The 17,150-nt window shown below is 40.8% G+C and overlaps 1 protein-coding gene across 5 annotated transcripts; it reads left to right on the top strand.

Annotated features, from left to right (window-relative positions):
• The first annotated feature begins 4,318 nt into the window (after positions 1 to 4,318).
• Positions 4,319 to 16,733, top strand: cdk11b (cyclin-dependent kinase 11B). Of its 5 annotated transcripts, none has more exons than XM_018675182.2 (20): positions 4,319 to 4,372; positions 5,400 to 5,551; positions 6,039 to 6,178; positions 6,286 to 6,413; positions 6,495 to 6,672; positions 6,996 to 7,171; positions 7,435 to 7,560; positions 7,710 to 7,808; positions 8,175 to 8,309; positions 8,397 to 8,471; positions 8,685 to 8,920; positions 9,016 to 9,106; positions 9,188 to 9,309; positions 9,411 to 9,516; positions 9,699 to 9,820; positions 11,994 to 12,101; positions 12,480 to 12,596; positions 12,979 to 13,127; positions 15,286 to 15,475; positions 16,123 to 16,733. In XM_018675182.2, the coding sequence occupies exons 2-20, from the start codon at positions 5,414 to 5,416 to the stop codon at positions 16,213 to 16,215; spliced, it is 2,529 nt and encodes an 842-aa protein (XP_018530698.1). In that variant the 5' UTR covers positions 4,319 to 4,372; positions 5,400 to 5,413; the 3' UTR covers positions 16,216 to 16,733. The 5 variants fall into 5 exon arrangements, with proteins under 5 accessions (XP_018530698.1, XP_018530700.1, XP_050927028.1 ...); XM_018675184.2 differs by having other exon boundaries at positions 7,035 to 7,171; XM_051071071.1 differs by having other exon boundaries at positions 5,400 to 5,530.
• The last annotated feature ends 417 nt before the right edge of the window (positions 16,734 to 17,150 follow it).

Genomic DNA, 17,150 nt, shown 5'->3' on the forward strand with positions numbered 1-17,150 from the left:
GGTTGTTGTAAGCACACACACAAAGTAGTGCACATTACAAGATATAAGATGTTACAAGGTCATTAGGATGATACGGTGAGTGGAGGTTGTTTGTATCAGAGCAAAAATAAATGAATAAAGTCCAATTTAAAAGTCCATTTAAAATGTTGGGGGTGAGTGCGTGTGCATGTGTGTGTTTCCTCTGAACTTCTGTAACTATTGTATGAATGTATTAAAAATTTTTAAAAAAGAGACAGGTCGACAACAATATAACGTGCTCCTTTGTCCAGTGGCTGACACCAGCCTGCTAAGACTTGTCACTCATGGAAATCTTGATTTATTGCTACCGGAATTATATCTACTTCCTCATGGTCATAATTGTGCTCAGATAAGAGATTCCCTCAAATTATATGCTCTTATAGTGATTTACACCGGAGACAGAGGAGCTGATGACAAAAATAAAAATTATCTCAGTGACCTCAGTAATCTGCATGTCAGCTCTTCTTCTGTGCCTTATTGTCTGCATGTAGCCAGTTATATATCTGTTTGATGGTATAATATAGATATTTGGTATATTTGGTTCATATAAAACAATAAAAACCCATTTACCCTCATTAATCAGTTGTGGACTGAGCAGAATAGTGAAGGCAACTATAAAGATGAACATGAATTAATTCATTAAAGTACTGTGGTACACACTGTACTGTACTGATGTTCGGACTCAGCTTATGGGATATCTGGTGTAGACAGATGACACTTCGTCCTGATGGTGGAGTCTCTGGATTCATCCTCTGGGAATGAATGAATATTCACTTCAGATTTAATGCAAATGTGTCTGGCAGCTAATGTAGAATAGGCTTTCAAGGAAATTCTCTTTAGAGGTCAAAAGTCCAGAGGTAAACAACAAGTTCTGAAACGTGACTTGAAATTGAAACTTGTGGTTCAGGGAGGCAATAAACATCAGTCATTTCCTCCTCTGAACATCCACTTCTGTATGTCCATGATGTCAGTGGCAGATCAGGTGCTTTTACTGACGAATATTTCACGAGATGTAACAAACACAGACACTTCTCTGAGATCAACATCTGGACCACATCTGCCACAGGGGAATGAAATGCATCAAAGAAAACAAAGACAATCTTGGAATTGAGTCGTAGATTTATTTGAAATATGGAGGTGAGTTTTCATTGCAGAGCAAATCCCTTTCAACAATTCAGAATCAACTGTTCAGTTCATTTAGTTTAAAAAAAACAAAACAAAACATATTTTAATATGAAGTGTTAATTAGCTGCTGTGGCGTTTCTGCAGGAATCTATGCCCAGATCTCATGTTAATGAAGCCTAAGGTGCTGTGGGTAGTGCTGTTTTCTTGGCTCAGCCACAGTGGTTGTAGGCACTCATGATAACAGTTCTTTGAAAAAAGCTGTAAATGTGTCTTTCCTCATTTTCTGAGCAGTAGAGGATTTTTCAGAGAAAAGAGCATACAGACACCGGGTGTTTTCAAACTGTATCAACTGAGATTATTTATTTATTGATTATTGATTGATTATTTATTAGATTTTAGACTCTTTAGTACTCTGCTTTGAGGTCAGTGGCTAAATGTTGCTTGGACAACAAAATGACAGACGAGACAACTTAGTCATTGATTAACTTCCAAGAGACGGAAAAATCGGTAAATCCTGTAAATCCTGTCCTGACCAGGTCACGTGGGTGTCTCTACACTCCACACTGCTTCAGCCTGCAGGAACATACCTCCACCACCTCTGAGCAGAGGGAACATGCTGCTGCTGTATTAGCACACAAGAAGTCGTCAGCCTTACAAAAAGGATATAACAAACAATAACAGATCAGGTTAATGAAAGAAAATAAAAGAGTTTCATGTATACATTATACAATGCAGGGAAGTAAATCAAGAGTCTATTAGAGAAATATAATAGAATCAGTGTTGTTCTTGCAGCAGGTGAACATTACAGTAAGCCAAAAGGAGAATGATAGAAATGATCCTGCAGCAACATGTTGACACCTGTCAGCTCCAGCCTCTCTCAGTTATTATTGCTGCTGTCACTCTACTCACTCTCTACTGCATCATGCCAGAATTCAAATATAAGCTATAAACATCTTTCCTGTATTTGGCAGGATGCAATTTGATATTTTACCATGTAATGCAGTTGGCTGTCTGCATAGGTCTCCAACAGGTCTCCATCAGAGATAATTACACAATAAACTGTCATATAACTTTCAGTTTCCCTGTACTAAAACGTCTGATCTGAAGTTAATGAACTGAAAGTTTTACTTGCAAAGTTCTTTATAAATTTTGAATTTGGATAATTTTCTATATGAATGAATAAATCAGCCATCTCTTAAACACACTTAACATGGTCTTTTTAAATGTGTAGTTTATCCTGAGTGGGTGAGAGTTTGTCTTCCCTGGCTGAGGCTCCACCATCAGCACCTGTGGACGTAGTATCCTGTCACGTATCCTATGATGTAGATGGACACCAGCGCAGCCAGAGCTCCTGCTACCTTCACTGCCATTCCAGTTCTGCCGACACACACTCTGTTGTAGAGCCTGTGAATGTAGAAGAGGAGGCAGAGTCAAAGAGGAACACAGCTGCTGTTGGAAAGAACATTTACTACTACTATAACATTCAGCAGGGTTAAAAGATAACATTATATTTAGTGACATGAAGTTAAATTATTTCAACCCCATTCATCAGCTTAAACCAAGCAAGTACCAGTATTTGGCTTCATCTCATCCACATCTTCCTGCATCTCTACATGTTTGTTGTTAAATCACATCAGAAAATTCTCATTAATATGAAAACTCAGTGTTCAGTCTTTATGTCGGCTTCACTTCTGTTTCACCTCATCACTGTGGACTGTGATGCCTCTACGTTCAAGTTGATGTTGTCCTCGTTCCAGCGATCATACTGCACACTGCCAGCACCTTCAGAGTCCATGTGGGAAGTCTTTCCTCTCCTCAGAGGTTTATCAGCTGCCTGGAATCACTGTTCACTCACTGCTTCACTGCTCAGCCTGCACACAGACACTCTGCTCACTGACACTGTGACGATCAAGAACCGTTTGTGTGCAACAAAATGTCTGGATCTGGTGTTGATAAACGACCACAAAAACAGTTTTATGTTTAATCAAAGTGTGATTATATGACATCTAAAATGTTGATGCAGATGAATCATGTTAGTCTAGGATTCATGTTGTTTAATTCAGTTTATATTCACACATTCAAACAAAGTTAATTTGAACTCACCTGAGTCTGAACCAGTCGACAGTCTGCGCTTAAAGATCCGGTCTGCAGCACTTTTAAAGTCACGGCTGAGACTAAGAGCCATTCCTCCTTGGTGTGAGAGGTTGACCATAGTTCAGATGTTCACTGAGGCCATTCTGTCATAAATTCATTGGTTGTAATCCAGCTGTTGTATTTCTTCTCCTTATATGACTCCTTCTCAGTGATAAAGGGCAGTTCAAACTCTGAATGCTGCCGTCAGCCTCCGGTTTCATCACATCCTGTGCAGATAGTTGGCTGCAGAGCAAAAATACTGATTTGGTTACATATAATATAAATATCTTGGTCAAAGATTTTTCTAAGGTAGTACTGGGGAGGATAATCATGTTGCAGATCTATTTCAGTCGTAGTAACAGTGCCCTCTTGTGGTTTTAGAGGTAAAGAAATCCAGTAATCTGAGCTACTCACATTACCATAAATACACTGATTTATCAGGAGGTGAAGATTTGTTTCACTTAATCTGAATTGTCAGGTGAAAATCATTTTTGCTCCAGGGCTTAGGTGGACTTGTGAGGCACCCCTGGGCCTTAGAGGACAGCAGTGGTTTGTACTTGTCTGGACTCCGCTCAGTGGAGTTAGTGGCTCAACATCATTGTTGAACCCTACTGTCCTCTCATGGACAGGTAGACAGGGAGACACTGACAATGCAGAGCGGTTTGGTATTTTCAGAAGAAAGACCTTGTTACAATAAATATTATGCATATTATACATAAACACCTAAAATGACTACAGAATGTTTGATTATGCACCATGTGCTAGATTTAAGGACTTTTTTTTAAGGACTTTTTGACATTAATTCATAATGCCAGATTATCCCAAATAACATACTCCAAAGGCCTGGTACAGCTTTCCATGTGCTTGATGAATATTCACAAATGCAGATATATCTACAGATATCATTATGGTTGTATCATTAAAGGTAAACATTTAATTTTCATGTTATATTATATTATATTATATTATATTATATTATATTATATTATATTATATTATATTATGAGGAAGTGATTGTTTCACACCGGAAGTTTTACAAACGTTACCACCGCGTTAGGACTTCCGGTGTGCCATAATACCGCTGCGCATATTTCAGGTTTGTTTAACAGTTTCTACTGCTCGGTGATTAACTTCATCGTTTACTGTACCTAGGCTTTTAACGAACGTTGCGGACACGGCCATAGGTTCTGTAGTTTATACCTCTACAGGCTGTACTAAAGATTCCCTTTTAAATCATAAAGTTAGCTGCAGGAGTTGTTTAGCAGCAATCGCTCGTGCTAGTTTTAGCTAGCTAGCGTTAGTTAGCTCATGTGTTAGCATCACGCTTGATTCACAACATTCAGCGGCTTTAGAAGTCATTACCTACCATTTCTGTTAATGCGCAGGCACATGCTGCTGCTTTAAAGTTCACCCACTGGTTTATTCAGAAATAAGTATAACAGTTAAGCTATACACTGAATAGTAAGCTGAAGTTAGACACCGTTAACCGCCTGTTGTCAAATTTCACTCAAATATTAGAGCTTGAGTCTATTTCTCATTTATTCGAATGTGCTGGTGAATTTGTCCTTGACATGATAACCATAGGACAGGACTTCATTGCCGGTAAAAGTGTTTGTCATTGGTGAAATAGCACAGAAAATAAGATGTATGTAAATTAAGTTTAGTCGTTGATGTTTTACTCAAGTCACTGCTGTCTGATGAACTGGGTGTATGCTGAACGACCAGAGAATCCTGTCTGTTATAATGGTCTACTGCGCTAAGGCCTAGACATCACACCTTTTGAACTGAAAAGACTTCTTCACATTCCCAGTTACCTCCAGTATGCAAATGAAGCAGACCATTCATGTACATACAGTGACAGTGGGGCAAACTGTTATCTTCTAAATTACCACTGGTCTTGTTTTGACCTTTCCAATAAAGTAAAACGGATGATTTATAGAAGACTTATCTATTTTGTGGGAGAGATCTGAGTACACCAAGTAGATAAAAAATTAACAATGACTAAAAAGTTGTTGGCTATTTTCTGCCATTAACTATATATTGCTTCATTGTGTTTTGCACAAGCCTGACTCTTCATGATTCAAGTGAAACTGAGCTGTGTATGTGTGTGTGATGTGGAGCAGGCGGTGCAGAGTGGATGCTGATGGGGGACGAAAAGGAGACCTGGAAAGTAAAAACTCTTGACGAAATCCTACTTGAGAAAAAACGAAGAAGAGAATTAGAAGAGAGAACAGACCCCAAGCGCCAGAAAAATGTACAGTATTTCAAAGTTAATGTAAGATCCATATGACACCCAATGTTGATAACTTAATACAAAAGCTTATTGTATAATACATCTTGGTTTGAGAACATTCAGAATTGTTTACTAGAAATTGCAGTGTCTATAGATATTTTTTATATATATATATATATATATATATTAAAAAAAAATATATATATATATATATATATATATATATATATATATATATATACACATATATATATAATTATTTATTTTTTTTACAAAACAAGTGATTGTTGTTTCAGAGGTTTTTAATACACGCATACACAAACTGTTTTGATGGAGACTTTTTTTTAAAAATGTATTTATGTATTTACTTTTTTAACAAGAAATGTATTTCTGAAAAACTGCAAATATTTGTAGCTACAGTCTAAATGTTCTGGTAACTGTACTAACTTCCTTAATCTTCATCTGAGGACATTTTAGTGATTTCTCTCCATCTTTAACCTAAATATTCTGCTCTTTTTATTTTACGCAGTTCACACAGGGCCTTGTTCCACAGGCGGATGATCGGGAATCCAAACGAGACACTCCGGAGGAAGGAGAACTACGGGATCCAAGAATGGAAATAACAATTCGTAATTCCCCGTACACACGGGAAGACTCAACAGAGGACAGGTGCTTGGAATCGTAGGCACCAAACATGAGTGAATATATCGAAGTGACACTCAACCCAGTAGCTAGTAGCTCTTTAGAGTCTCAGTATTTTCTTTATGTTTATGCAGAGGAGAGGAAGATGAATCTCTAGCAATCAAGCCCCCACAGCAGATAGCGAGGAAAGACAAGTCTCACCACAGAAAGGAGGAGAAGAGAAAAGATAAAAGACGTCATCGCAGTCACTCAGATGAAGGAGGTACGGGAGTGCTGTTTAATTACATAAACACAAACATATGTTTTACAGCTGAATACAACACATTTGGAACTGTTTTTGCAGGTCTGGTTCCACTCATGGTTTTTGCTTCTACAGCAGGGAAACATGTAAGGCCCAAAGACAAAGAAAAAGAGCGAGAGAGCGATCGGAGGAAGCGTCAGTGGGAAGAAGACAAAGCCCGGCGAGACTGGGAGAGGCAGAAACGAAGGGAACAGGCCAGAGCTCATTCACGCAGAGAGAGGTGAGCAGTGACCCTGGAGAGGCTCCACATGATGTGAGAAATGTAGAGATGTATTTAATATTTTGAAACAGTAGATTGTAAATTGAGCGTACATTATTTTGAATGCCAGCATCTGTTTTGTTGGATTGGAAAATGAGTCTAGTTTACAATGAAGCACAGATTCACATGGCACAGGTTGTTACAGAAATGTGTTAATCATTGCATACAGCTGTGGAGGCAACAATCCCACAGCCATTAACTAACTGTATCTTTGTGTATGACATCAACCCAAAGTAAAAATACAGCAAACAATGACAAAACTGGGCTTTTGGTTATCTGAACAGACCTCGAGTGGATTCTCCTGGGTTTTTTTTGGACCACAGGGACCGGCTGGAGCAGCTGGAACGCCAGCGCGAACGCGACCGAAAGCTGCGTGAACAGCAGAAAGAGCAACGTGAGCTCAAGGATCGAGAGAGAAGGGCCGAGGAGCGGCGCAAAGAAAGAGGGGGTCGACGAGAAGGTCAGGAGATAGGAGCGTTTTTTCACTTTGGCCGGTACCAGGCTAGAGTCTTCATGCTAAGCTAGGATAAACACATCCTGACTCCAGTTCTGTAGTAACAAACAGACACAAGAATCACATTGATTTTCCCTTGTAACCAGGGGAAGAAAGCAAATAGGAAATAGCAAATATTTCCCAAACTGTTTAATGGGGCTGTGATGAACCCTGTGAACTGTGAACTGAAATCTACAGCAGTGAATAATTAGACACTTTCCTGTTTGCAGTGTTGTCTCACCACCGAATGCTACCCGACGAGTATGATGAGAAGCCAAAACAAAGTCACCGCAGCCGCAGTCCTACCCGCGTTCCCAGAGACAGATCTGAACACAGCGAACCACGGAAAAGTGGAAGTGAGTTCACCATTATATCACAGTCTATAAAAATCTTTATTTGCTTTTATTATACTTTTTAATTGTATCCTGTCATTGTTTGCTGGTACAAAGACTCCCAAAGAGATCACTTGCGTTTCAGCATAGCTCACAATACTTTTTTCCTGCAGCATCGAAGGAGGAGAAGCCGGAGGGCAAAGACCTGCTCGCAGACCTTCAGGATATAAGTGACAGCGAAAGGAAGACCAGCACAGCAGAGTCCTCCATGGGTAATAATTGATCTAACCTACACTTTGAACAAAGACCCTTTTACATACTACAATTAATACATTCTAGTGTTCAGTGCGTTGTCTAGTTATTGTAGTGCTGTGAATGGATCAACATTCTCGGGAAGCGAGACTTTCTCAGTAGAACACAAAATGTGATGAGGATAATCACTCACTGATGTTAGTCATTATAGCCTTGAAATTTACAAGATGGGATGTTTAGATCAGAAACACCGCAGGAATTCAGTGGTGTTAACACATAACCACCAGAACCAATAATGTGATAATGACATGGCAGTTTCACTGTTGCGGTGACATTTTTTCTGATTGTTTAAAAAATTTCAAATTAATCTTTTCATTGTTGTCTAGCTTCAGGATCAGGCTCTGACGAAGAGGAGGAGGATGACGACGACGAAGAGGAGTCCAGCAGCCAGAGTGAGGGTGAAGAAGAGGAGGAGGAGGAGGAGTCTGTCTCAGGCTCAGGAAGGTCTGAGCAGAGTGCAGGTAAAACTGTCAAAGACTTCTCCACTCCTGTGACAGCTTCAGTTTTACAGCATCACAGGTTTAACCGAGCGGCTTCCTCCTTTACAGAGGATGTGAGTGAGGACGAGCAGTCAGAGGAAGACTTTGAAGAGGAGAGGGAAAATGGAAATCACATTCCTGCAGGTGGGTGAACCACTGACGTCACCATTGATGTCTATGTGGGTACGACATCACCATTCCTAACTTCATAACTAAGTCATCCAGAGGTGTAAATATAAAGTTATTCTAATGATTCACATGTCCTGCTTTGTGTCACATGATGACAACTGAACAGGAGCAGTTAGTTGCAACCCTTAATTGAATCTAATTATGAATCTAACATAAATTTCCCCGCAGTGCCAGAGTCCCGTTTTGACCATGACTCAGAGGAGAGCGGTCAGGACATGGAGGAAGAGGAGGAGGAGGAGGATGAGGAGGAGGAGGATGAAGAAGCAGGAGACGGTGACCCCACTCCTCACTCTCAGACTCACTCACGCTCCCCCACTCCTGAAGAGAACTACATCCCAGACTCCCCCCCGATTTCCCCTGTGGAGCTGAAGAAGGAGCTGCCCAAATATCTGCCTGCTTTACAGGTCAGCACCAAGATAACAAATCTACATCCATATGAATTACAAACATAGACTAATTATGTATGGATATGTAATCTTGTTTGTGTGTTGGTTTTCAGGGTTGTCGCAGTGTTGAAGAATTTCAGTGTTTGAACCGAATAGAGGAGGGAACCTATGGAGTGGTGTACAGAGCCAAGGACAAAAAGACTGGTATGAAAATAAACCCACAGATACAGTTATTTTTACGGTTCTCAGAGTTGTCTGTTGATGAAATAATAAATATGTTTGCAGATGAGATTGTTGCTCTGAAAAGGCTGAAGATGGAGAAGGAGAAGGAAGGCTTTCCCATCACCTCTTTAAGAGAAATCAATACAATTCTGAAAGCTCAACACCCAAACATTGTCACAGTCAGGGTGAGAGAACATGGAAAATACTTAGTTATTACTTAATATTTCTTTTATTGGCGGTCTACCAGGGAAATCTAATTATCTATTCCTTTTCCCCACTATATCAGGAAATAGTCGTTGGAAGCAATATGGACAAGATCTACATTGTGATGAACTATGTAGAACATGACCTGAAGAGTCTGATGGAAACTATGAAGCAGCCCTTCCTGCCAGGTGATGAGAGATATTATTGAGCTTTGGTCCATTTCTTTGTGTAATAATAAGATGAATGGGATAAAAATATATTCTGTCTTTATTCAGACCTGTAATAATAGATTTTTCTTTATTTTTAGCTGTAGCAGTGAATGTCTGTCCTCTACTTCACAACTGTTAAAACATGACGTCTCCTCTTTCAGGTGAGGTAAAGACTCTGATGATTCAGCTGCTTCGAGGAGTCCGACATCTGCATGATAACTGGATTCTGCACCGTGATCTGAAGACATCAAATCTGCTGCTGAGCCACAAGGGGATCCTGAAGGTATGTATGTCAGGACTGCGGTTCTCATTGAGAGCTTGACAACAGCTAGTCTTCCTCAGGCCCTAGAGTGTAACTAAGGGGTCCCCAGTAAAACCGAGTTCTACCATCATTTAATGAAATATCTGTTAAAAGAGTGAAGCAGGTTTCGGGGGCGCCCCCATAGCCGAATGGTTGGAGCACGTACCACATGGGCTTAAGTGCCCTGAGCAGCTGGTCCCCGGATCGACTCCCAGTCTGGCCGGATCTTTACTGTGTGTCCCCCGCTCTTTCTCCCTGTTTCCTGTCTCATCTCCACTGTCCTATCCAATAAAGGCGAAAAATCCCCAAAAAATAACTTAAGAGAAAAAAAGAGTGAAGCAGGTTTAGCATTCATGTCTTTTTTTTTTCTCCATTGACTTTTACATCATTGGTATATTGATGGTCAAGTTTTCATCATCCCTCTCATGTAATCATATGCCCACATGTCCACATTTGATTGGCCAATTTGAAATTTACACCTCTGGAAATACTGAATTCAGGTAGATAGACTGAGAAAAAACTGGTTTAACGTTGATTAATGTATACTGTACAGCATAAATTTCACCTCCCCTGAACATAAAGAAGTATTTCTAAATAACCACCTTTACAATTCATGGAAGATTACATAATTTATGAAATAAATATTCGGATATATAAGTATACAGTAAATGAGAACATTCTTGATTTAATTTTACAAATATGTGAGACAGAGTAGCATTTTCTCTTTCAAGTTTTTACAGTACATCTGCAAATTCACATCGCCTTCTGTGAGACACAGTTCCCCCACACTGTGCCTCTCTGTGGCAACCATGCACCTCACTGTACTCTAAAATGACACCATACATTTTAGATGTCATCAGATCCAAAAAGATTGTTCTCATCAAACCAGAGTTGCTGTCAGTATCGACCTTGGCAGAGGCTAAACGAGCTTTTTCATGCTTTGGCTTCAGCAGCGGCCTCCTCCGTGGACAACAATCATGCATTCCTCTTCTGTACAGGGTGTGTCTCACTGTGTGAGATGAAACAGTCACTCCACTTTGGCTTTCCACAGCCATGGCCAGCTCTGAGGCTCTAGCTTTGTGATTCTCCTGCACTTTCCCCAGTAAAAATTGCTTGTCGTGAAGTGAAAGTTTGTGGCAACAGCTTGAACATTTCAGGGACTTGCATAACAGTGATTTACTAATCCCCTTGTACCCATGTCCTCTTTTGTACAATGCAATAATGTTCTTTGTCCAGTGTTCAGACAGTTCCCTCTTGTTGCTGTTGTTGTCAACATTAACTCTGAGACTTAATTATACTTTTAATTCTCAACCACTTAAACCTGTTTGAGTGGGATGCAGTTGCTCTTAACTCTCACTAGAAAACATTCCTGTCCAATATTGACATGTTTTATTGGTTAATGACACACCAGCATTATATAGGAACCCAGAATATATCTATTTATCTGTATATTTATCTATATCTGTGATATATATTTGTACACACAGATCTGAAGAAGAAGAGAGCTGGGTTTGTTAGGTCTTGGGGAAATGTACTCATTCATGCTGTGTACTTACACAGCAGTGTTTGTTGTATGATACTGGATATTGAACACACACTCTACTTTCCAGTACATTACTCCATTTCACCACTGTGAAAAGTGTTGCAATGCAATTATACTGTCAAAAAAATGTACTAGGAGAGAAAAAATCCCAAAATAAATAACATTGTTTTTTCCATCTTTAGTTTGGTAGAATACAGACACACAAAAAAGGGTTTTCTTCAATCCATCTTTCGATGATGCACAGCTTTCCCCAAGCTAGCAGCAGTACAGCACAGTTGCACAAACAACACATGATTACTAAAAGTCAATTAGAGCATGAATTTCTGGCAGAATGTACGGTAGACTGAGTCCATGTGTAAATAAACCACATTTTTACAGACATTTGTCAGGGTGAATTTTATGCAAGCTGACAATAGCAAATACAAATCACACTCAGTCGTATGAGTTTTCAAATCTGATATGACTGTTCTGTGCGGTGCTGTGCCAGATAGAAGGTCATTAGATCTCCTATGAAAGGTCAAGGCTTTTGGAGGAACCTTATTAATGCTGAGACAGTGTTCTTTTCCCCTATTATAAATGTATTTACCCCCCAAAATCTGTCTTGTCCTATAGATTGGTGACTTTGGTTTGGCCCGGGAGTACGGCTCCCCCCTGAAGCCGTACACCCCTGTGGTGGTGACCCTGTGGTACCGGTCACCAGAACTGCTGCTGGGAGCCAAGGTGAGAATTCAGCTTCACACTGCCTGAACACATCACACGAGCAGATGAAAAATTTGCACTTAAACTACAAACATTATGGTGATGTGCTCTCATAGACGTGGTTACATCATCTTGATCGACTGTTTCACTGTTTCAAGATAAATTACCAAGTGAAGACGACATCTGTGAAGCATTTGGCTTAAAGATACCAAATACCGTGAAACACTATTTAACTTTTACAGTGTGTGATTTACAAAGCCAGACGGAGGCAGTCCAGCAGCACAGTCAGAGCACATCCACTTTCACACACGAGACCAACTCTAATGCAGAAATTTGCCAGGAAGTCTGTCTACTTTATGTTTCTGCGGACTGCCACTGTGTTTGTTCTTCTCTCCGCAGGAGTACTCCACAGCCGTGGACATGTGGTCAGTGGGCTGCATATTTGGCGAGCTCCTGACCCAGAAACCTCTTTTCCCTGGAAAATCTGAAATTGACCAAATTAACAAGATTTTCAAGGTGAATGCCCTCGTTTGCCCTCGTAGAGTGAAGTAAATCCTCACCATGAAGAGTGAAAGCTCTTGTGTTTACAGCCTGTAAATCTTTGGTGCATTGTCCATCCGTATGTCAGCCTGCAGTTCTGCAGTGCACCACAGCATGGAGCTGTTGGTAGATGTCAACCCAGCTGATGAAGTTATTATGAGACCACAGTTGGCTGAATAATTTTCAGTATAAAGCATGACAGCGGTGTGTGTGGACTGATGCCACTCAGGCCTCCTACAGTCCTCACCACTGATGAATTAAAGTATTGAAATGCACTTAGGACTGGTCTGTAGCCACGTCTGTGGCTCCGCCAGTATGTCTAACAGTATGTCTGCTTACTCGTCTGTGTTGCCTGTAGGATTTGGGGTCACCCAGTGAGAAGATCTGGCCCGGATACAGCGAGCTACCCGCTGTGAAGAAGATGACTTTCACAGAGTATCCCTACAACAACCTGAGAAAGCGCTTTGGAGCGCTGCTCTCAGACCAAGGCTTTGACCTCATGAACAAGTAAGATCCTTAAAGGCTGTCTTATTCCACATGAAACTTTACACCTCACTCACTGCACCATGTCTTCACTGCACAACTCTGATTGTGGTATTCTACCTGTTTTTTTGTTTGCCAGCTGCTGCCAGTGTTAAATACACAAACTTAAAATTAGCTGCTTTCATGTGAGATGAAAAAGCTTGACAATGAGATAAGATCAATAATATATCAAGATCATATAAAAAATGGCCACATGTGCATGATATTAAAAAATATGTGATGGCAGTGTTATATTGATAGAACAGGTCCTGATATCACACATCAGTGAGAGGCAAATGTCAACCACTAATATCAGTAACAGTCAGCGTGACTCCTACAGTGGAAATTGCCTTACTTGGATGAACGCAGCACTACTCTGTCAGATTCTCTTTCTCTTTCCAGAGCTTTTTATTCAGTCAGTGCATTTCTGGCAAGCCGACTTAAAACATGACAACGGTAGCGGACTGGTAATTCATCAGCATGCCTCAGCAGCAGTCCCGTTCCATCCCCTTGTTCCGTTTCACACACACTCACCATGGAGATGCTCCACACTACAGGAAAATGTTTTAGAAAACACACATTTAATACGGAAAATCATTTTCACACAGAGAGTGATTGGTTTATAATTCTCTCTCTCACACATTCCAGAGATCAGCTTTGTTTAGCAGCTGCAAAGAGCAGAGGCAAGCTTCTCCGCTCTCCTCTCAGATCTTCACCCACCCACAGAGCCTTTTGCCTACACCTGTAAATGACAAAACCACACCACTCAGTTTCCTCACAGCTGCAGAGGATGGTAACAACATGTCCACTGTGCTGCCGGGGGGGATCACGGTTCAGTGGAAGTTTGGCGCCCGGCCAGCGCTGCTGAAACCTTCCAGCTGTCAGAAGACTCACGGAGCGTTTACTCAGGGACAGATTCAGACTGCAGGAGGTCAACACGTAGAAGGACTGTTTGAAAGGCTTCAGACGGAGCAGAGCAGTGGAGGTTTAGAGGTGGAGGTTGGCAGGTAGACATCACAGAGCTGTTTGGAATATCACACCCTGCTGTGTAGAAGAGTGTTTGAAGATGGATGCACTGAGTATCCAGCCTGAGCAGCGAGCTTCAGCAAGCAGTTATTTCTGAACTTGATTTATTAAATTAAACTAAAAATAAGATTTCATAAACAAGAGATTGTAAAATCCTGATCCTCAAGATGCAGAAAACTACTACAAAGTAATTAGTTTCCATAACCTCGTATCCCAGATAGAAACAGGTCTGAGTAGCTCAGATTAAATCAGCAGGGCTCAGAGGCTCACAGGTGCAGGACGGAGTGCACATTAGAAATCAAAAACAATCATTTAGACACAAATGGAGGGTTGTCCTGTTCAGTATCAGTATCTGTTCCCTCCACATCAGAGACAGAGACTGTTTGTTTAGTTAAATCTTTTCAGGCTGGTGTTAACGAGTTACCACAGTGTCACCGCTCACACATGGAAGATTCCAATCAGAAAGCCAATTATCACAATGAGCAGCTCTCCATTATGCTGTGTTGGTCCTGTCATGTACAATTAGGACAAAGCCATGGCTGCATCTTGTGTCCAGATTGTCTGAGTGTATGTAGTTAATTTTTAAAGTACCTCTTTAATACCCTGATAATCAGACTCAGCTGCCTGTTTATGTTCACGTCATTATTCACTTAGGATTATTTATGTTATCTGTTTAGTGTTTTTGAGAAACCAAACCAGTCAGCAGTGACGTGGTTTTCACTGGACACAGATGGAGCTGGTATCGGCTGCTAGAGACAGCTACAGCACACTGTGTATCTGCTTTAATCTCATCCCCGCTTGCATCATTTTTTGGCCATTTTCTTGTTACTATTTCACTGGCTCCAGTACAGAAAGATGACGCCTCCGTGCTTAATCCCTCCTACAATGAGCAAAACACCAGACCTATTTGAACCACTGAAAAAATTCTGAGATTCTGAGAGCAGCCACTCTGGCACCAGATTCCTTCTTTAACAAAAGAAATTCAGAGTGAACTTTTACAGTTTTTAACCACTACTTTGCACAACACCCTGAGCTGACCCTTGTGTGTGTCTTTACTGAATTGTTACTGAAGTGTATTAGCATCTCCACATGAACTCGGCCCCTGACTGTTTTCCAGATTCCTCACTTACTGTCCCAGTAAGAGGATCGTGTCGGACGAGGCGCTCAAGCACGAGTACTTCAGAGAGACGCCGCTGCCCATCGACCCGTCCATGTTCCCCACCTGGCCGGCCAAGAGCGAGCAGCAGAGGGTGAAGAGAGGCACTAGTCCTCGTCCACCCGAGGGAGGCCTGGGCTACAGTCACCTGGTAAGGACATCAGGCTCCACTTTCTCCATTACACACAGCTACCAGGCTTTCTGAATGCTGTCTGTGTTAAATAGATTACAGACCTACAGGCTTCTGCTTTGTGTCCGCGTATTTCCTCCTTGTGTTTTCCATGATGAGCACCCTTTAGATCTTAATGTTTTCAGCAGTGGTCCTACCCACCCAGAAGTTGTTTTTTTAAAGGCTGATGCAGATATATACATCTATATATATGTAGATATATATGTGTGTATATGTATATATATATTTCTTTAGTGGAAGTTACAGTTGATATTTTCTGTCGTTCCAATAAATTCAACCATTTCAAAGGTTTTCTTTTTTTATCTGAGTTTTATTCTTGTCAGGGTGAAAAAGCTTGTGAAACAGGCCATCGGACATTAACATTCTCCACTGAAACCATAGAAGAATAACAACAATAATCATATTAATAATAAACATGTTCATGCATACTTGTGGAATACAGTCAAAATGTCTCATTATGATCCATTCAGGCAAAGGGCTTTCCAAAGGTAACCAGTGTAGTGTCGATCAGTTGTACAATAAATATGTAAGAAATGAAAACTGCATGTGATGCCAGAGGTTTGAGAGTCGTTTACAACCAGTTCACTGTGTTTCTGTTTTCTCTGCAGGGCGATGACGACCTGAAAGACACAGGCTTTCACCTGACAACCAGTAACCAGGGAGCGTCTGCAGTCGGTCCAGGATTCAGCCTCAAATTCTGAGCCTGAAACTACAGGACCACACCTGGCTGTCGCACTGAGAAAGAGGGAGCAAAGATTTCTGGGAGTTGTTTCTTCTTTTGGAACTGGAAGCTGTCACTGGTTTACAACTGTAAACCAGATTAATATCTGATCCTTTGCAACTGTTACCAAATAGTCAGGACTGTCTCACAGCAAGACTGGTGGCTCAAACATTTAGAATTTTCAGAATTTCTCCCTTGACTTCTTCTCTTTATTTTCAGATGCGACTATTTTAGTTGTTAAAGAGAAGACACAACCATAAATCTGTTAGAAGCTTAGCTCTCATGTTTGACTTTTGTTTTATTTTCCCTTTTATACTTCATGAGACAGGACCAGATTTTATAAATGGTTGGTATTTCCTGGCTGCCTGAGCTACTGTATAATGATGCAGCGTTGGCCGTGTTTCCATCCAGCATAATGTTTGAAATTTACTTGGGACTGTCAGCTCACTTGATGACAGGGGGACGATGTTTTTGCTAGAAATAAAGTTTGAAACTTTGTTTTGTCTGCCATTTTCCCTATATTTATAAACTCTGTCCAAGCTATGCAAACACAACCACATACTGTCACAGGAGAAAAAAACGAAGGGAAGTCGAGCCTTTAAAAAAAAAAAAAAAATCCAGCCTTGAACCCAACTTGGTAGTCGCTGTCCAAAAGTGATGTCATTCTTTGCACTGCACACTTTGTCTCAGTACTTTGTTCTTTCAGGGGAAAAGAGGCCCAGACTTCGCTCTGCCTTTGTTTTTAAATGGCTCTGCGACTTCAGTATTAAACCAATAAATTCTTTGATTTTGAGCCGAAGAAAAATAAACAGTACAGTTGCATTGCCTGCAAGACCGCTTGCTGCTTTCACTGGAACACGCGCGAAAAAATCTCCTCGTCCTGGGACTTGGAGAGCCAGCACTGAATGGAAATGT

This window comes from Lates calcarifer, linkage group LG6 (assembly GCF_001640805.2).
Source record: "Lates calcarifer isolate ASB-BC8 linkage group LG6, TLL_Latcal_v3, whole genome shotgun sequence".
In the NCBI taxonomy this organism is placed as follows: Eukaryota; Metazoa; Chordata; class Actinopteri; family Centropomidae; genus Lates; species Lates calcarifer.

Bases quoted from the DNA above. Each gene is read 5' to 3' on its own strand.
- cdk11b (XM_018675182.2), top strand. From the start codon at position 5,414: ATGCTGATGGGGGACGAAAAGGAGACCTGGAAAGTAAAAACTCTTGAC. The intron at 8,310-8,396 runs GTAAAACTGTCA...CCTCCTTTACAG, and splicing joins AAGGTCTGAGCAGAGTGCAG to AGGATGTGAGTGAGGACGAG. The intron at 9,821-11,993 runs GTATGTATGTCA...CTTGTCCTATAG, and splicing joins GCCACAAGGGGATCCTGAAG to ATTGGTGACTTTGGTTTGGC.